Raw genomic sequence first — 21,470 nt, 5'->3', positions numbered from 1 at the left:
GTGGTGGATAAGTAAGAAAAGTATTACTTTTTTAACTTTTTTAAAAAAAAATCTGCCCCTTTTTTCATATTTTATCAGCCAGAAAACCCATATAAGCAGCACTGGGTGGTTATATAGTTTGTGGGCTGAGAAAGAAAAAAATAAAAACCATGTAGATCCATCAGAGCAATACAGACTGACTGTCTCCCCGTTTTTTTTTTGTTTGTTTTTTTACAGTTTTTGTAATATTTGCATTGACATCTATGGGCTAAAAACAGTGTCATTAAAGATCCATGTATTGGTTATAAGAAAAAACATGCATATAAAAAAAAAGATATATGAATGAAACCATTTAAATGTGTTAGTAAAGATTTTCCAATGGGAAAAGCAAAATGAATACACATCTGTAATATGCAAGTGTGAATGAACACTTAAAGGGGTTTTCCGGTTTGCATTAATTTCTCTTAAAAATAATCATTTATGAAGGTCGCTGTAATTCTGCAATGTATTTCTATAGCTTTATTGCTCCTATCCCGTTCTGGGCTGTGGTCACATGACCATGTCCATGCAGCTCTTTTCTTATTTCCTGTGATGTTATGTCCACAGGTGGGGCAGTGATAGGGGAGTGTCTATGTAACTAGCTAGTGGGAGGAGCTATAAACTATCTGGTGTTGTTAGGGGCAGTTATAGGGGAGTGTCTATGTAACAGGCTGGTAGGAGGAGCTATAAACTATCTGGGTGTTGTTAGGGGCAGTGATAGGGGAGTGTCTATGTAATTAGCTGGTGGGAGGAGCTATAAACTATCTGGTGTTGTTCGGGGCAGTGATAGGGGAGTGTCTATGTAACTAGCTGGTGGGAGGAGCTATAAACTATCTGGGTGTTGTTGTTAGGGGCGGTGCTGTAGGTGTGGCAGAGAAAGGAGAAGTTCATCATGGGTTTGATTGGATACAGGAACAGGAAGTGCTACATACAGGATGGAAACAATCAAGAGGGATTGGTTTACATGGTGAAAACGGGTCAGGAGAGTCCAAATTGAAGAAAAAAAAAAGCACGGGGAAGATGTACAAATACATGAGCATATCTGTTAAAAACAATACTAGTCCCAGCATATCTCTTTAAGAAAAAATAATTATTAGAAGCTCTTGTTGCTGATAGTGTTGGCCGAGCAAAATATGAGACTTCTGCTGTATAGGAATACTAACTACTAGTAAGTATTCCTATACAGCAGAAGACTCATTTTTTTTATTTTATTAACCGGCCATGCAGATCTATAGGGTAGTGGTTAACATTCTTGGCTGTAATGTAGAAGGTTGTAAGTTCGAATCCCACCAGAAACTGTTCAGAAATTGAGGTTAAATTAGATTTAAATACACTGACTCGAGCATCGCGCTTGAGCACACGCGATATTTGGCCAAACACCGCGATGCTCAAGCCGAACACTAGTTGCTGAGGTTCTGTGGAGCGGGACCCTCACCAATGTCCTGACTGAGTGGTCCCTTTTCATGATGCTCTTATAGATTTCCTGAGCCTGCAATGTGCAAACCCATGCACCGTGTTAATAGCAGTCCCTTGTAGTGTTGGGTAAGCATGCTCGGCCGAACACCTTTTTCACTCGAGCATCGCGATTCTCGGCACATCGCGGTGTTCGGCCGAACACCGCGTGTGCTCGAGCGCTATACTCGAGTCTCCGCCCCGCACGTTTGTTGGCTGTAATGCCGTAGCCATGTTGGTTACTGGCATTACAGTGATTGGCTGGCCGGAACGCGTCTTCGGGTGCTATATAGCACCTGATGACACGTGGTTCGGCTCAGACTTAGTCAGGGCGAGCTGCAGCAGAAGGAACAGATAATGTAGGGAGAGAAATTGTGTTTTTTTTAGGGAGTTTTGACTGTTGAAAGATGTTAGAGACCCAACAGTCCTTTTAAGGACTATTGTTTTATCTGGCTGCAAAATATATTAGTGCAACGTGCGCTAAATTGCATGCAGCCAGATAAAACAATAGTCCTTAAAAGGTGACATTAATTTTAATTTTTTTCACCGCTGGTGACAGTGACATTACCTGCGCTACATCTCCTGTATAATGTTTGCGCATCATAAATATCTGTGACATTCAGTTAAATTTTTTCGCCGCTGGTGACAGTGACATTACCTGTGCTACATCTCCAGTATAATGTTTGAGCATCCTTAATATCTGTGACATTCAGTTTATTTTATTTGCGCATACACTTACAAAACCTGCGCTACTGTACGTGTGACATACTTACTTGCAAGCATATATACCATTTAATATGCTCAAGGCGAGCAGTAAGGGACGGGGAAGTGGCCGTGCTGCTGGTGGTGCAGTGAAACTGTGCCTGCTGCCAGAGCACAAGAAACACCCTCATCCACAATACTTAGCTTCATGTCCCAGTTTGCAGGGTGGCGCTGGACACCACTCTCGAAGTCACATCAGTGCAACCAGGTGGTCGGTTGGATTGCAGCACATAATGCTTCCAGTCGGTTAAGCACCACCCTGTCTTCCACAAAGTCCAGTCTCAGTAGCCAAGAGTCTGGTCAACAGAATCCTCACCTGATACTCCTTCCTCCCACCATGGAGAGTCTTGGCAAACAAGTGATCCCACACTCAGTTATCCTGAGGAGCTCTTTTCATCGCCATTCCTTGATTTGGGCCTCTAGCCAAGCCCGCTTGAAGAGGGACATGAGGAGATCTTGTGCACTGATTCCCAAACTCTTGAGCATCCACAATCAGAAAAAGATGACGGGGGGAACGGCAATTAGTGTTTCACGAGGTGGATGATGATGAGACACAGTTGCCAATAAGTCAACCGCAATTAGTGTCTCAAGAGGTTAATGTTGAGGATGAGACACAGTTGTCAATAACTGAGATTGTTGTTAGGTCAACAAGTCAGGAGGATGAGCAGAGTGAGGAAGTGGAAGAGGAGGTGCTGGACGATTAAATCACTGACCCAACCTGGGAAGGTGGCAAGCCGAGTGAGGACAGGAGTACAGAGGGGGAGGGATCTGCAGCACCGCAACAGGCTAGAAGAAGCAGTGGGGTGGCAAAAGGGAGAAGGCGGGCCACACCAAACAGGCCTGCAACTGTTACCCTGAGCACCCCCTTGCGGCAATCTCCCTTGCCAAGGGGTAGGTGTTCAGCAGTCTGGCACTTTTTTGAGGAAAGTTCGGACGATAAAAGAATTGTCATTTGCAACCTGTGCCGTGACAAAATGAGCCAGGGCAACCTCACCACCACAAGCATGATCCGCCACATGGCATCAAAGCACCCTAATAGGTGGGCCGAACGCCTGGGTCCACAATCAGTGTCTGCGGCTCACACCACTGCCTCCTCTTCCCCTGTGTTACCTGCTGGCCAATCCCCTGTCCAAGAAGCAGGCTCGGATGCCTCCCGCCCTGCACCTGGACCTTCGCAAGCACCATCATCAGCTAGCACATCCAGATCTGTGTCCCAGCGCAGCGTCTAGATGTCCATACCCCAGGCCTTTGAACGAAAGCGCAAATACCCAGCCACCCACCCACAGACGATAGCACTAAATGCGCACCTTTCCAAATTGCTGGCCCTGGAAATGTTTCCATTTAGGCTTGTGGACACTGAGGCTTTCCACAGCCTGATGGCCGCGGCGGTCCCTCATTATTCAGTCCCCAGCCGCCACTATTTTTTCCGGTGTGCCGTCCCTGCCTTACACCAGCATGTGTCCCGTAACATCACCCATGCCCTGACCAACGCAGTTATTGGGAAGGTCCACTTAACAACTGACACATGGACAAGTGCTTTTGCCCAGGGACGCTACATTTCACTGACGGCACACTGGGTGAACGTTGTGGAGGCCGGGAGCGAGTCGTACCCTGGGATAGCACAGGTGCTACCGACGCCAAGGATTGCAGGCCCTACTTCCATCAGGGTTTCCGCCACCACCTACATTAGTGGCTGCAACCCCCCCTTCTCCTCCTCCACTTCCACCTCTGAATTATCATCTTGCAGCACCAGTCAGCCATCAGTCAGTAGCTGGAAGCAGTGTAGCACTGCAGTGGGGAATCGGCAACAGGCCCTGCTGAAACTAATTTGCTTAGGTGACAAACAGCACACCGCTGCAGAGCTGTGGCAGGGGATAAGGGACCAGACTGAGCTGTGGCTCTCGCCACTCAAACTACAACCATGCATGGTTGTGTCTGATAATTAGTGATGAGCGGCAGGGGTCATATTCGAATTCGTGATATTTCGCGAATACTTTGTAGAATATTTAGGTGAATATTCACGAATTCGAATATTCGTTATATTGTACGATTCTTTTTACTCGAAAAATCGACAAGGTAATGATCGCGTAATATGCAAATTTTTCGTAATGCTAATTTTTCAATTGTCAAGCAAAAACATGTTTCCTCCCTGCTTCTTGCTTGTGGGCCAATGAGTCATAGCACTATATCGAATCTATTTGTTTTTTCAAATATTCGTAATATTCTAAAACAAGAATATATAGCAGTATAGCGAATATTTGAAAAAAATAACGAATATAGAGCAATTTAGCTATTATAGTTCTATAATCTTTTTTTTTAATAGTTGATTTTTTTTTTCAATCTGAACTTCAGATAAGAAAAAAAATACAACCATTAGACAAAGAAGATTATAGCACTATATTAGCTAAATTGCTCTATATTTGTTTTTTTTTCGAATATTCGCTATATTGCTATATATTCTTGTTTTAGAACAGGGGTCTCCAAACCCCGGCCCGCGGGCCACATCCGGCCCGCTTGTGCGTTTGATCCGGCCCGCCCGCAGCTGGCAGGTTGCAGGAACCAAATCCGCACAACCGCCCATGCTGTCACGCTTGTGTTGTGTGTTCGATTCCGCGCCCGCCCGCAGCTGACAGGTTGCAGGAACGAAAGCCGCACAACCGCCCATGCTGTCACGCTGTGCTTTTTGATTGGCTGCTGGGACCGCCGATGTCCCGGCAACCAGTGACGTCACAGGTGCGGCACCTCCCCTTTTCCCGCCCGCTGTTTGAAATAACAAATCCACGTGTGTAGCAGCGGGCGGGAGTCGGGACTCAGGAGTCCAAGAAGAAAAAAAAAAGAAGAGGAGCAGAAGCCGGCTACAGCGGAGGCAAGTGTTGCACAACGCTGATGGGGACACAATGGGGAACGCTGACATTGCTGTGCTGCGCTGATGAGGACACAAGCTGCTGAGGACACATACTGATGGGGATATTGCTGTGCTGCTGGGGACACTGCTGATGGGGACTTTGCTGTGCTGATGGGGACATTGCTGTTCTGATGGGGACACCGTTGATGAGGACACGGGTGTCCCCATCAATGGTGTCCCCATCAGCACAGCAATGTCCCCATCAGAGGTGTCCCCATCAGCGATGATGGGCACACTGCTGATGGGGACAATTCTGTTCTGATGGGGACATTGCTGGGGACACCGCTGTTTGGCACACTGCTGATGGGGACATGGGTGTCCACATCAATGGTGTCCCCATCAGGATAGCAATGTCCCCATCAGCGGTAACCCCATAATCGATGTCCCCATCAGCACAGCAATGTCCCCATCAGAGGTGTCCCCATCAGCGGTGATGGGGACACATGCTGCTGGGGACACCGCTGACAGGGACATTGCTGTGCTGATGGGGATGTTGCGGTGGACACTGCTGATGGGGACATTGCTGTTCTGATGGGACATTGCTGGGGACACCGCTGATGGGGACATGGGTATCCCCATCAGCGGTGACCCATCATCGGTTTCCACATCAGCACAGCGGCGTCCCCATCAGCAATGATGGGGACGCTGCTAATGTGGAAACTGCTGATGTGAACATTGCTGTGCTGATGGGGACATTGCTGAGGACACCGCTGATTGGCACACTGCTGATGGGGACAAAGGTGTCCCCATCAATGGTGTCCCCATCAGTACAGCAATGTCCCCATCAGCGTCCCCATTCTGATGGGGACATTGCTGTTCTGATGGGGACACCACTGATAGGGACACGGGTGTCCCCATCAACCGCGTCCCCAAAGGCAGTGTCCCCATCAGTGGTGTCCCCATCAGCTGCTAATGGGGACTCCGCTGATGGGGACATTGCTGTTCTGATGGGGACATCATTAATGGGGACATTGCTGTGCTGATGCTGACATTGCTGTTCTGATGGGGACATTGCTGTGCTGATGGGGACACCGCTGATGGGGACATTGCTGTGCTGATGGGGACACCGCTGATGGGGACATTGCTGTGCTGATGGGGACAACGCTGATAGGGACACGGGTGTCCCCATCAATGGTGTCCCCATCAGTGGTGTCCCCATCAGCACAGCAATGTCCCCAACAGCAGCGTCCCCATCAGTGGTGTCCCCATCAGCACAGCAATGTCCCCAACAGCAGCGTCCCCATCAGTGGGTGTCCCCATGATGGGAATATTGTTTTTCTGATGGGAATATTGTTTTTTTGATGGGAATATTTTTTTTTTTATGGGAATATTGCTTTTCTGATGGGGACATTGCTGTTCTGATTTGGCCATTGCTGTTCTGATGGGGACACCGCTGGTAGGGACACGGGTGTCCCCATCAATGGTGTCCCCATCAGCCGCGTCCCCAACAGCAGTGTCCCCATCAGTGGTGGCCCCTATCAGCTGCTAATGGGGACTCCGCTGATGGGGACATTGCTGTTCTGATGGGGACATCGTTGATGGGGACATTGCTGTGCTTAAGGGTGACACGGCTGATGGGGACATTGCTGTGCTGATGCTGACATTGCTGTGCTGATGCTGACATTGCTGTGCTGATGGGGACATTGCTGTGCTGATGGGGACATTGTTGTGCTGATGCTGACATTGCTGTGCTGATGCTGACATTGCTGTGCTGATGCTGACATTGCTGTGCTGATGCTGACATTGCTGTGCTGATGCTGACATTGCTGTGCTGATGGGGACATTGCTGTGCTGATGGGGACATTGCTGTGCTGATGGGGACATTGCTGTGCTGATGGGGACACCGCTGATAGGGACACGGGTGTCTTTGCGTTGTTTTGCTAAAGTTTTTTCTCTTTTGTTCTCAGTCATATCATGCTGATTACAAAAACGATCCATGTAAAATATATACATTTAATTTAATACATAACTGATTTTTTTTTCCGGCCCCCGAATACTTGTAAAATCTTCAATGTGGCCCTCCTGTTGAAAAGTTTGGAGACCCCTGTTTTAGAACATTACGAATATTAAAAAAAATGAATATATTTGTGTTTTTCGAATATTCGTAATATTCTAAAACAAGAATATATAGCAATATAGCGAATATTAAAAAAAAAAAAAAAAAAAAAAAATATAGAGCAATTTAGCTAATATAGTGCTATAATCTTTTTTTTCAATAGTTGCAATTTTTTTCCAATCTGAACTTCAGATGAGAAAAAAATGACAACTATTAGACAAAGAATATTATAGCACTATATTAGCTAAATTGCTCTATATTCGTTTTTTTCAAATATTCGCTATATTGCTATAAATTCTTGTTTTAGAATATTACGAATATTCGAAAAAACAAATATATTCAATATAGTGCTATATATTCATTTTTTAGAATATTCATCCCATTTTTCCCATTTAAAGTCATGATTCCTCCCTGCTTCTTGCTCATGGGCCAATGAGTCATTAGCCTACAAGCAAGAAGCAGGGAGGAATCACGTTTTTACTCGGCAATAGAAAAATTCGCATTACGAAAATTCGAAATTACGAATATATATCAATATATTCTACATATTCGCGAATTTTCAAAGTACCTATATTCGCAATAAAAATTCACAATTCGAATATTCGTGATCAACACTACTGATAATGTCCGTAACTTGGTGGCGGCTTTGGAGCTCGGCAAGCTCACACACATACCATGCCTAGCCCACGTGTTCAACTTAGGCTACTTTCACACCTGCGTTCAGGTGTTCGCTCGTGAGCTCCGTTTGAAGGGGCTCACGAGCGGTCCTGAACGCAGCCGCCCGGCCCTGATGCATTCTCAATGGAGGCGGATCCACTGAGAATGCATCCGCCTGCCAGCGCTCAGCCTCCGCTCCGCTCAGTGAGCGGACACCTGAACGCTGCTTGCAGCGTTCGGGTGTCCGCCTGGCCGTGCGGAGGCGAGCGGATCCGTCCAGACTTACAATGTAGGTCAATGGGGACGGATCCGCTTGAAGATGACACCATATGGCTCAATCTTCAAGCGGATCCGTTCCCCATTGACTTACAATGTAAAGTCTAAACGGATCCGCTCAGGCTACTTTCATACTTAGAAAATTTTCTAAGTTTTAATGCAGACGGATCCGTTCTGAACGGATGCGAACGTCTGCATTATAGGAGCGGATCCGTCTGATGAAACATCAGACGGATCCGCTCCTAACGCTAGTGTGAAAGTAGCCTTAGTGGTTCAGCGGTTTCTCAAAACCTACCCCAATTTGCCTGAGCTACTGGCGAAGGTGCGCCACGTGTGTGCCAATTTCCAAAAGTCATCTACAGCTGCCGCCGGTCTGGCAATGCTGCAGCAGCGCTTGTAATTGCCAGCTCAATGACTGTTGTGCGTTGTGAGCACGCACTGGAACTTGACATTCAACATGTTGGCCAGGCTTTGTGAGCAGCAGAGGGCAGTAGTGGAATACCAGCTGCAACATGGTCGTCATCTTTCCAGTCAGCTTCCGCTCTTCACATGTGACGAGTGGGCATGGATGTCTGACCTCTGTGAGGTTTTATGCAACTTTGAGGAATCAACACAGATGGTGGTCGGCGATGCCGCTATTATCAGCATAACCATCCCACTTCTGTGTCTACTGAAGTGCTCACTGCTCACAATGAAGGCGGATGCTTTGCATGTGGAAGAGGTGGAAATGGGGGAAGACATTACACAGGGTGATAGCCAGACCACTCTCTGTTCATCTTCTCAGAGCGAATTGGATGATGATGATGATGATGATGAGGAGGAGGAGGAGCAGGAGACGGTTGCCTCCGCTACAGAGGGTAGTACTCATGGAAGTTTTATTCCATCGGTTCAGCATGGATGGGTAGAAGAGGAGGAAGAGGATGAGGAGATTGAGAGTCATCCTCCTGACGAGGACAGCAAAGTCTTGTCTGTTGGGACTCTGGCACACATGACTGACTTTATGTTATGCTGCCTTTCCCGTGACCCTCGCTTTGTACGCATTTTGGCCAACACCGATTACTGGTTGTTCATCCTTCTCGACCCCCGCTAGAAAGAGAACTTCTTATCTCTCATTCCTGTGGTGGAGAGGACTAGCAAAATGGTGCAATACCAGAAGGTCCTTGTGGAAAAATTGCTCCAAAAATTTCCAGCTGACAACACTGGCTGCAGAGTCCGTAGTTCCTTGGGCAACCGAGGAGGGGAGACAAGGGGAACACACAGCAGTTCCAACAGAGGCAGGGCAACACTATCCAAGGCCTGAGACAGTTTCATGACACCCCACCAGAATCCTCACCCTGTTGCACGGCCTAGTGTCACAAGGAGGGAAACATTTTGGAAGATGTTGAAGGAGTACGTAGCAGACCGTGTCAGCATCCTCAATGATCCTCTGTGCCTTACAACTACTGGATGTCCAAGCTGGACACATGGCACGAACTGGCGCTCTACGCCTTATAGGTGCTGGCCTGCCCTGCCACCAGCGTTTTGTCAGAACGGGTATTTAGTGCTGCTGGGAGCATAATAACTGATAAGCGCATCCGACCGTCAACTGAAAATGCTGACAGGTTGACTCTTATCAAAATGAACAAGGCCTGGATTTCCCCTGACTTCTCTACTCCACCAGAGGAAAGTGGCTGAACATAAAAGCACTTTAAATGTGGCTTTTATGGTGTATTAAATACACTGTATTCCCATGCATCCCTTCTACCACAAAAAAGGGTATATGGTTCAATCTTCCTTTTCTCATCCTCCTCCTTCATCATGTCAACATGGCTGCCCTCGCTCCTAATGTTTTAGAGGGTCAGCTCAGCAGCAGACCCTCACCCCTAATGTTTTAGAGGGTCACCAGCAGGCCCTCACCCATAATGTTTTAGATGGTCAGATCAGCAGCAGGCCTTCGCCCCAAATGTTTTAGAGGGTCAGATCAGCAGCAGACCCTCACCCCTAATTTTTTAGATGGTCAGATCAGCAGCAGGCCCTCGCCCCTAATGTTTTAGATGGTTAGCTCAGCAGCAGGCCCTCGCCCCTAATGTTTTAGAGGGTCACCAGCAGGCCCTCGCCTGTAATGTTTTTGAGGGTCACCAGCAGGCCATCAATCATAATTTTTCAAGGGTGTGTATAATGCGTAATAAAGGGTTTATTGTAGTGCCAGTTCATTGTAATTTTTGGCATCCCTTTCACTAAGTGCATATTCTTTATGAGTGTAGGAGTCCCACTACCTGAACAATTGTACCACAATGTGAATGAGGCCCTTTATGTGATATACAGGTTGTATCGGAGTGTGTCTTCCTTGTAATTTTTGGTAGCACTTGCACTTTATATACAAGTAAATATGCAGGAAAGAATGTTTTCTAACAATTTTTCCTCAAAAATCGATTTTATCTTTGGTTTGGTGCTGTAGCTGGCCAGCTAAGACCTGTCCTAGGTTGCTAACATAGCTTAAATGTTTATACAGCTAGACCTGCCAATAAACTTAATACAGTTCTTATGTTTGTGTGTTAAAGAAAAAAGCTGAGTTATTTAGTGACTTTATGTTTGGATGTCATATAACTGTTATATATATTGTTTTCACAGAAGCAGAAAAGATAATATGCCTTTAAGATTCATTATATGGATGTGAGGTAAAGTCAATGACACAGCAGAAACAACAGAAAGCATAGAGTTAAACTGTTATTGCTGGGCAGGAGTCTAGACCAATCACAGCCAGCCTTACACACAGCAGGGGTCTTGGCCAATCACAGCCAGCCTTACACACAGCCTGTGTGGGAAATTCCCTAGCAGGACCTGCTAGAAATTATTATGTACCAGAGAGAAAAGCTGAACAGACATTCACTCCACTAAGAGCTGTGTTTTATGGAAGCAGAGAGGCAAAAATAGGTATTTAAAACTGTTATATAATGTTCTTACTGTTATTATAGTGATTAGAACTGTATACTGAACCAGTTATATGTGTGTTTACTTACAATTCCACCAATTGCAAACTACAAAGTTCTAAATCCAAATTCAAATTCCATATTGCAATCCAAATTACATACAACCATACCAGATCATACTCAACCAATCTGCAAATAGTTACTGCTAACTGCATACTGCAAATTGCGACCAAATTCAGCAAGTAGAACTATTAGTCAGACCTCAGATATACCTCTCAGAGAGATCATAAAGTGCTTAAATAACTTAAAGTTAGTGTACAGACACTCAAGAGAGAAATATATCCACCATTTTATGTTCAATTACAAGATTTAATAGTTGAACCACCATCTTATGCATACCGCCATTTTGTGATATCTTTTCAACACGTGTTTTGTACATGGACTATCTGCTACGGAGGCGGCAGTGTTATATATGAAGAAAAGTTGAAGTTAATAAAGAAGTTATTTCAAGCATTTGGTGTGCTCTTTAAACTTACTGTTTCCATAGAACGGCGCTAGAGGAATTACAGAGTAACAGACAGTCTGGTTAGACTAAAAGTCAGAGATATCAGAATTCTTCTAATGGCACAGCACAAAAGGCACTTCAGAGTGCTGCGCCTGCCACAGATGCGTATTATTGTCAGTCTGTAAAAGTGGTGTACTACTCGGACAACATCGTTCCCAGCAGCGACCTGGGAGTCCAAGATGCATCCAGACATCCTCCCCATGATGTTCCCGAACCATTTCAGTGGTGTTTCCATCAATTTCTGACCTTTTCCTATAAACCAGACACCCTCCCCTCTTCAGAGCAGGGGGTGCCTGGTTTAATGCTCGGGTTCTCCCATTGACCTCCATTGTGCTCGGTAGAGCACCCCGGCATCCCAAAGTGTTTTACTCGAGCACTCGAGTACTTTGGTGCTCGATCAACACTAGTCCCTTGTATTCCCAGACATTTTTTCTCTGCTGGTAATTCCCAATGTGCAGAATTTCACAACTAGTGCTATTGACCAAGAGTGTCAGACACATAACTAGTGCTGACAAGTTGTTTCATACAGCAGACACCAGTGGCTAAAGTCTGGGATTGGTAATGACACAGATTGCAGAAATTTAACCCCTCAGAAGCTGTCGTCAAATGTAACCATGGCATCTAAATGTTGAAAATGCAGGAGCTCATCCCTCCAGTGCCAGTAACAGCTTCTCCATCACTGAGATCAGGAAAGCTGTTGACTGGTAATGATAGGCCGGAGGCTGCTGGAGGCTCCGATGTCTATCACAGGTATATTCCAATACAGGCCTGCAGGTGGCAGCACTGCATTGGAATATACTGAATTCTATATTGAGTAATGGATCAAATTTCATTACTGAATAGAAATGGCAATCTAATGATTGCTTGTTATAGTCACCTAGAGTGACTTAAAAAAAGTTTTTTAAAATATATAAAATAAATAAACATGAAAAATGAAAATAATCATAAGCACTAAGGCTTATACTATTAAAATATAAAAATAATTATGGCTAATTCACCACTTTTTTATCGCTTCACTACCCCCCAAAAAATTGAATAAAAAAATGTAAAAAAGTCTTACACTCCCCAAAATGGTATCAGCAAAAACTACAAATTGTCACTTAAAAAATGAGCTCTCGCACAGCTACGTAGATATAACTATAAAAAAGTAATGGGAGTCAGAATACGGCAATGAAAAGATTTAAAAAAAATAAAAATAAAAATTTTTCAGTATCAAAACGCAAGAAAAACTATACAAATGTGGTATTACTGTAATTTCCACTTCCCACTACATTGAATGCAAGAATAAATGGCTTCATTTGACAGCACAACTTGCAAAATACAAGCCTTCATACGGCTATGTGAATCCTCTGGGGCTGAAAGGGTTAATGCATGTTTACTGACCACTGAACCTAGAATCTGCAGGATTTGGAAGTGGTGCCTTATATATCTCCTGCATAGGTAAGTCTAAGTGCTGATCTATGAGAGTACATCTATGTATCACAATTACTAGTATTGGGCTACTTTCACACTAGCGTTTTTGCTGGATCCGGCAGGGTTCAGCAAAAACGCTTCCGTCACTGATAATACAACCGCCTGCATCCGTTATGAACGGATCCGGTTGTATTATCTGTAACATAGCCAAGATGGATCCATCATGAACTCCATTGAAAGTCAATGGGGGACGGATCTGTTTTCTATTGTGGCAGAGAAAACGGATACGTTCCCATTGACTTGCATTGGGGGTCATGCCGTCTTGCTCCTCATCCCAGGACAGAAAGCAAACTACAGCATGTTGCGGTTTGCTCTCCGGTATGGGAATGCAACTAAACGGAATAGAATGCATTTTGGAGCGCTCCGTTCTGTTCAGTTACGTTTTGTCCCCATTGACAATTAATGGGGACAAAACGGAAGCGTTTTTTTCCGGTATTGAGCCCCTATGACGGATCTCAATGCCGGAAAACTAAAACGCTAGTGTGAAAGTAGCCTTAGTAAGACTCTGTTCACATATTGTTTATTCTACAATGGAATGTGGACTGTTCATCACCATATACCTCTGAAAGATGGTAGAGATGAATGTTTCGATAAAAAACTAAAAAATATCTTCATATAGAAATTTCTAGCATCTGATTTGCATTTAATAATGAAATAATATGCAAGCGGGCTTTAATATACAGAGAGGAACCAGACAAACACTTTCTGGATCAATATTGTAAGTGTAATAATACAAATCTATCCCTCAGATCAAAAATCTATCTATCTATCTATCTATCTATCTATCCATTATCTATCTATCTATCTATCTATCTATCTATCTATCTATCTATCTATCTATCTATCCATTATCTATCTATCTATCTATCCATTATCTATCTATCTATCTATCTATCTATCTATCTATCTATCTATCTATCTATCTATCTATCCATTATCTATCTATCTATCTATCTATCTATCTATCTATCTATCTATCTATTATCTATCCATTATCTATCTATCTAATATCTATCTATTATCTATCTATCTATCTATCTATCTATCTATCTATCTATCTATCTATCTATCTATCTATCTATCTATTATCTATCCATTATCTATCTATCTAATATCTATCTATCTATCTATCTATCTATCTATCTATCTATCTATCTATCTATTATCTATCCATTATCTATCTATCTATCTATCCATTATCTATCTATCTATCTATCTATCTATCTATCTATCTATCTATCTATCTATCTATCTATCTATGTATTATCTGTCTATCTATCTATCCATTATCTATCTATCTATCTATCTATCTATCTATCTATCTATCTATCTATCTATCTATCTATCTATCTATCTATCTATCTATCTATTATCTGTCTATCTATCTATCCATTATCTATCTATCTATCTATCTATCTATCTATCTATCTATCTATCTATCTATCTCCTATCTATCTATTATCTATCTAATATCCATCCATCCATCTATCAACCAGTAAAATAATAAGAAAGATAATCTATTATACAGACATGATCTTTAGAACATATTATACATGCACTGATAATAAATACAATCATCTCCCTATGACTACGGTACTATTATTGCCCATCACATTGTCATCACATGACGTCACACTATTTACCTACAGACGGGACACATGAGAGTATAGTTTGGACAATCTCAGCACTGGGAAGCCTTCCCCTCTGTACCCATCATCACCCCTCTGCATGGCAGGATGGGGGCACCTTTATTTTACACAAGGCACAGCTGTCACTGATCAAGCCTTGGTGATTCACTAAAGTGCCTCCTGCAGAAGAACATGTGCATGGCACAGCAAGCAGAGTGTGCCCACAGAGGGCACCGTGCCAGCCCTTATCACTCATTGTGAAAGCAGATAAGCAGCGCGCGTACCTGGGTGACTGTACTCCACATTTACCATGCTGCTGGCTTGCAGGACTGTCGCTGTTTCGGCTGCCTGCTGAGGATCGCATAGAGGTGGCAGATACTGGCACTAAGAGGGCAGACGGAATTCTAGTTTAGAGAAGCCACCACACCTCTTCCATGCAAGCCAACATCCTGCGCCTCTGGCCGGGGGCCAATGCAAAGCACCAATTTGCATAGCATGACTGAGCCAGGAGAGGAGGAAGCAAGGATGGGAGCAGCTGGCAGCTGGGCACCTTCTTACACCTGTCTCTGCTCGCTCTGCACCTACCACCTGAGGTGCATGATGTCTGACAACACTGCCACCTACATGACACAAGCTGCAGTGTTTATAAGGTGCATTGCAATGAAATGTGCTGTCCAAATTATAATTATCATCATGATAGTACTGCGAGATGGAGGTGGGAAGATTCGTCAGATCTGTAAGGGACAGCTACGAAACTTTAGGGGCCACAGTTGCAAATGGGCTCACAAGCTGGGGGGCCCAAAAGCTAGGAGGCCCAACAGCCTCCTCACCACAGTAGCGCTGATTGTACTTATTTGATTTTCTTTTTAAACCGCTTTGGTGTCTGGCTGCAAAAGTTTGGGAAATCTGAGAGTAAAAGAGATAGGGAAAGAAAATGTATGATGCACAGGCTGCTACATATCTCTCACTGTCAGAAAGAAGATGAATAACCTAATGCCAAGAGTAGTAGGAAGTCAGTATATAGTCAAGGAAGGGAGGTTGCAGAGGAAAATGCAGATGGGTGGCTGAAAGGGTTACAGTATTTTCATGGCGCATGTCTATATGGAAGAGACTGCTGAGTTCTACAGGAGATTATACTTTACCCCATCCCTATTTACCTGTTCATGCCCTCCAGGTCCCTCCTGGGGCAGCACAGCTCTGTCCAGCATGCAGACTGAGGCCTGCTACTCATCTTCTCTGCCTCTCTCCACCAGTAAGGGGCAAGTGCGCACCTTATCTGGCTCTTTAGGACGACTATCCATCCGCCTCAGTCTTCCCCAGCCAATGGCATGCCACCTTCCCTGGTGGAAGGTGTCTGAGCAATAGGTTTGAGTTAGCTAGTTCCCTGCAAAGGTGCATTATTGACTTGTTTGCTTGCCCATGTACCAAACCCTGCCTGCCTCTGGATTTGACCCATCGCTTCTTGACCTGACCTCTGCTTGTTTCTATTTGCCCTGATTGATTACTGGATTGTTCCTATGTTGTTTGCCCTGACTTTGGCTTGTTTCCTGACTATGGTTTTGTCTGATGCCTCGGTACACAGCACCAGTGTCTCTTGACAAACATGGGTCAGCAGCCTCTGAACAGAAAGTACAGCAGGAGGTAGTGTATTGGTGGTTCCCCTGCAGTGGAGTCCAGGTACCTGTATAGGAGTTAAAGGGTGAAGACCAGGGGGCTGCCAGGATAAAACACCCTTAGGTATCAGTTCAGTAAGCACAGCGGATTCACATCTGTTTCCATAAAAATGGGTAAAGGTACATGTAGACGCCAGCTGGTAATCGTGAGGAAAAGTTGCATGGGGGCCCAAGCTGAACTTTTGATCTGGGGTCTGTGAGCCCTTTGTTATGCCCCTCGTACATGTTTGAAAATTACTGGATTTTTAGTATTTTGGGTTCTTAACAAGTATTCAGTATAAAATCCAACTAAATGGATCAACTTGCAGGATAACAGACTAAACTGGATGGACAGATGTCTATTTTCAGCCTTACAAACTATGTTACTATGTTAAATGATCCAAACACTATTAGATAGTCAATGTTTTCCAATAAACACTATGTCTATGGTCTGCTTAACCCCTTTAGGACCAGGCCATTTTTTTTTACTCCCAGCCTTCCCAGAGCCATCATTTTTTTTTATATACAGTCCTGATCAAAAGTTTAAGACCACTTGAAAAATGCAAAAAATAATATTTTACATTGTTGGATCTTAACAAGGTTCCAAGTAGAGCTTCAACATGCAACAAGAAGAAATGGGAGTGAGACAAAACATTTTTTGAACATTTAATTTAATGAAAACAACGAATAAACTGAAACAGGCTGTTTTTCAGCTGATCAAAAGTTTAGGACCACATGCCTTTAAAAGGCCAAATCTGTGCAAAGATGTGGATTCATTGTCATTTTCTGTCAGGTAGTCACACGTTGTGATGGCAAAGGCAAAAAAACTCTCCCTTTTTGAACGTGGTCGGGTTGTTGAACTGCATAAGCAGGGTCTCTCACAGCGCGCCATCGCTGCTGAGGTGGGACGCAGTAAGACAGTCATTTGGAATTTCTTAAATGATCCTGAGGGTTATGGAACAAAAAAGTCAAGTGCAAGACCCAAAAAAATTTCACCAGCACTGAGCCAGAGGATCCAATTGGCTGTCCGTCAAGACACTGGACGATCCTCGACCCACATTAAGGCCCTTACTGGTGCTGACTACAGCCCCATAACCATCAGACGGCATCTGAGACTGAAGGGCTTCAATAACAAAAAACGTCTTCAAAGACCTCGTCTCCTTGAACGCCACAGAACTGCTCGTTTGGACTTTGCAAGAGAGCACCAAACATGGGACATTCAAAGGTGGAAGAAAGTTTTATTCTCTGATGAGAAAAAATGTAACCTTGATGGTCCTGATGGTTTCCAACGTTACTGGCATGACAAGCAGATCCCACCTGAGATGTTTTCTACGCGCCACAGTGGAGGGGGCGCCATAATGGTCTGGGGTGCTTTTTTCTTCAGTGGAACAATGGAGCTTCAGGAAGTGCAGGGGCGTCAAATGGATGCTGACTATGTCCAGATGTTGCAGAGAGCATTCCTCATGACTGAGGGCCCTCGTCTGTGCGGTAACGACTGGGTTTTTCAACAAGACAACGCTACAGTACACAATGCCCGCAGGACAAGGGACTTCTTCCAGGAGAATAACATCACTCTTTTGGCCCATCCTGCGTGTTCCCCTGATCTAAATCCAATTGAGAACCTTTGGGGATGGATGGCAAGGGAAGTTTACAAAAATGGACAACAGTTCCAGACAGTAGATGGCCTTCGTGCGGCTGTCTTCACCTCTTGGAGAAATGTTCCCACTCACCTCATGTAAACGCTTGCATCAAGCATGCCAAAACGAATTTTTGAAGTGATCAACAATAACGGTGGAGCTACTCATTACTGAGTTCATGTTTGGAAGTTGGATTTCTGTTTTGGGGGGGTATAGTTTTTTTTTGGAGGTGTGGTCCTAAACTTTTAATCAGCTGAAAAACAGCCTGTTTCAGTTTATTCGTTGTTTTCATTAAATTGAATGCTCAAAAAATGTTTTGTCTCACTCCCATTTCTTCTTGTTGCATGTTGAGGCTCTACTTGGAACATTGTTAAGATCCAGCCATGCTAAATATGATTTTTTGCCATTTTTCAAGTGGTCTTAAACTTTTGATCAGGACTGTATTTCCATTCACATAGGCGTATGAGGGCTTGTTTTTTGCAGACAAGTTGTACTTTCTAATGGCACCATTAACGGTTGCATACAATCTGTTTCTACGGCATTCACTATGCAGTAAAACTGACCTGTTACTTTCATTCTCCAGGTTTACAACGATGCCACAATTATATATTTTTATTGCGTTTTAATACTAAAAAATAAAAAAAAATTCTTTGCATTGCCGTATTAGATCCCCATAACTTTTTTATTTTTATGTCTATGGAGGTGTGTTAAGGCTCATTTTTTGTGGGACGATCTGTAGAGGAGACTGAACTGGCTGCTACTGCTTCTGCGGCTTTTTCTGCTTGTGGCGGCAGGAGGGGGTGCGGGAGGCGGAAAGGGGCTTCCCTTTCAGACATACTGGCAGCAGGTGTCCGCTCACCCAAAGTTGTTGCAAGCTGCGTCAGTGGCGGATCCAGAGCCTGGTCTCGGGAGGGGCACTTTCAGATTATTTTCTGTCCGCCGCCACAAAACAATGGTGCTTATAGAACAGACTACACAGTGTAGCGGTATACTGTACATTGTGTGGCACAGTGTAGAGGTATACTGTACATTGTGTGGCACAGTGTAGGCTATATGTGTATAACAAACATATTTCACATGAAAACTTACAATTACTTGACTTGGCCCTTGGTGATCTCGGACACCACTTCAACACTTTGGCCGGGGGTTCGGCGGAGCTGATGTGTTTTATCCTAATGAGAAAGATTTCATAATAAGGATTTGGAGAAGGGGCAGAGGGAGAGCAGAGCAGGGAGAGGCTGGTGCTGCTACTAGGGGGTCATACCATGGGGGAGTAATAAAGCCCACGATAATGTCCCCCCCAGTAGAAATAATTCTCCTTATAATGTGACAGTGCAAAAAATACCCCCTTGTAATGCCCCCAGTTGAGCTAATGTCCCCATAGTGTCCCCATAATGTGCCAGTATAAAATACCCATATATAGTGCCCATAGTAAATGACCCCATAGTGCTCCACACCCTCCTTCCTCCTAGTGCTCCCCATAATGTACCAGTATAAAATGCTCCAGTAGATGCCCTCAGTGTCCCCCATAATTTGCAAGTATAAAATACCCCTTCCTAGTGCCCCCGGTAGATGACCCAATAGTACTCCTCTCCCCCCTTCCCCATAGTACCCACCATAATGTGTCCCAGTATAAAATTGTACTGTACAGAGAGCCCATTTAAAATACCCCTTCTTTGTGGCCTCAGTAGATGCCCCTATAGTGTCCCCAATCATGTGCCAGTATTAACAGCCCCCCCTGTGCCAGTAATAATAGCCCCCTGTGCCAGTAATAGCAGCCCCCCTGTGCCAGTAATAGCAGCCCCCAGTAATAACAGCCCCCCTGTGCCAGTAATAACAGCCCCCAGTAATAACAGCCCCTCTGTGCCAGTAATAACAGCCCCCAGTAATAAGAGCCCCCAGTAATAAGAGCCCCTCTGTGCCAGTAATAACAGCCCCCAGTAATAAGAGCCCCTCTGTGCCAGTAATAACAGCCCCCAGTAATAAGAGCCCCTCTGTGCCAGTAATAACAGCCCCCAGTAATAACAGCCCCCCTTTGCCAGTAATAACAGCCCCCAGTAATAACAGCCCCTCTGGGCCAGTAATAACAGCCCCCAGTAATAACAGCCCCCCTGTGCCAGTAATAAGAGCCCCTCTGTACCAGTAATAACAGCCCCCAGTAATAACAGCCTCTCTGGGCCAGTAATAAGAGCCCCCAGTAATAAGAGCCCCCAGTAATAACAGCCCCTCTGTGCCAGTAATAAACGCCCCCAGTAATAACAGCCCCCCTTTGCCAGTAATAACAGCCCCCAGTAATAACAGCCCCTCTGTGCCAGTAATAAACGCCCCCAGTAATAACAGCCCCCCTTTGCCAGTAATAACAGCCCCCAGTAATAACAGCCCCTCTGGGCCAGTAATAACAGCCCCCAGTAATAACAGCCCCTCTGTGCGAGTAATAACAGCCCCCAGTAATAACAGCCCCTCTGGGCCACTAATAACAGCCCCCAGTAATAACAGCCCCCCTTTGCCAGTAATAACAGCCCCCAGGTGCCAATAATAACAGCCCCCAGTAATAACAGCCCCCAGTAATAACAGCCCCCCTTTGCCAGTAATAACAGCCCCCAGGTGCCGGTAATAACAGCCCCCAGGTGCCAGTAATACCAGCACCCGCCAGTAAAAGTATTGTATATAAAAAAAAAAACACTTATACTTACCTCTATCAGCGATGCGATGCAGGCCTCTTCTGGCCTGTGTCCCACGCTGTATGACTCAGGCGGCGCAATGACGTCATCGCTCCGCCTGCGCCGGCCTCTGATAGGCTGCAGGCACTAGGCCGGCAGCCTATCAGAGGAAGGGAAAGGGACACGCCTCTCCCTCCCCTGCCGCAGCACAGGCAGGCATCTGTATTGCTGTACTGAGGACGGCGATACAGATGACTGGAGATGAGCGCTTCCACAATGGAAGCGCTCATCTCCCTGTGCCCAGCCGCCGCCGCCAGCTCGGGGGGGGCAATTGCCCCGTTGCCCCCCCCCCCTGGATCCGCCACTGAGCTGCGTACACAGTGTTTCCTGGTAATAACGTCATTTGACCTCCCTTTCGGAGGAAAAGCATGGCTATCCATACAGGTCACAATTCTGGCCAGTGTGCCTGAGGAGCCAGTTCTTTCTAACTCCGCCCCCCACTGAGACAATTTAATGTCGTGGCTGGTGTCACCGTTATCATCCTCCAACTCCAGCTCCTCCTCCAGTGGCAGAGCCTTATACTCATCCTCCTCCTCCATGGGAGGTTCTCCTTGTGGGTTCCCAACAGCTAAAGGGTGGACAGCAAGATGCATTAGTTGTTCTTATTCCCCCATCGCCCCCCTACTGCATGAGAGTCAGTGTTTGTTCTAAGATAAATATGAAGGGGATGAGAGACAACTGCAGCATGAATGGCATGAGCTGCCACTGCCTGACCTGGAAACAACACTTGCTCCCTGCTGAGTCAGTCTGGTGTATCACA

General features: G+C 45.1%; 1 protein-coding gene across 2 annotated transcripts in view; it reads right to left on the bottom strand.

Annotated features, from left to right (window-relative positions):
* Positions 1-15,875, bottom strand: part of POU2F3 (POU class 2 homeobox 3) — a 116,830-nt gene extending 100,955 nt beyond the window's left edge. Inside the window, exon 1 of one of the 2 annotated variants that reach the window (XM_040425159.1) lies at positions 15,859-15,875. Coding sequence is in view for 1 of the 2 variants with exons in the window: in XM_040425151.1 (XP_040281085.1) it covers positions 14,986-15,013 (28 nt within the window). In the remaining variant the exon portion in view is untranslated. Of the gene's footprint in view, positions 1-14,985; positions 15,121-15,858 lie in introns of those variants that run through there. The other variant, XM_040425151.1, reaches the window with a different exon arrangement.
* Between the last annotated feature and the right edge of the window lie 5,595 nt (positions 15,876-21,470).

Source organism: Bufo bufo, chromosome 1 (assembly GCF_905171765.1).
Source record: "Bufo bufo chromosome 1, aBufBuf1.1, whole genome shotgun sequence".
NCBI classification, from domain to species: Eukaryota; Metazoa; Chordata; class Amphibia; order Anura; family Bufonidae; genus Bufo; species Bufo bufo.
Note: the sequence above shows the minus strand (reverse complement) of the source record. Positions and strands in the feature narration are given on the sequence as shown.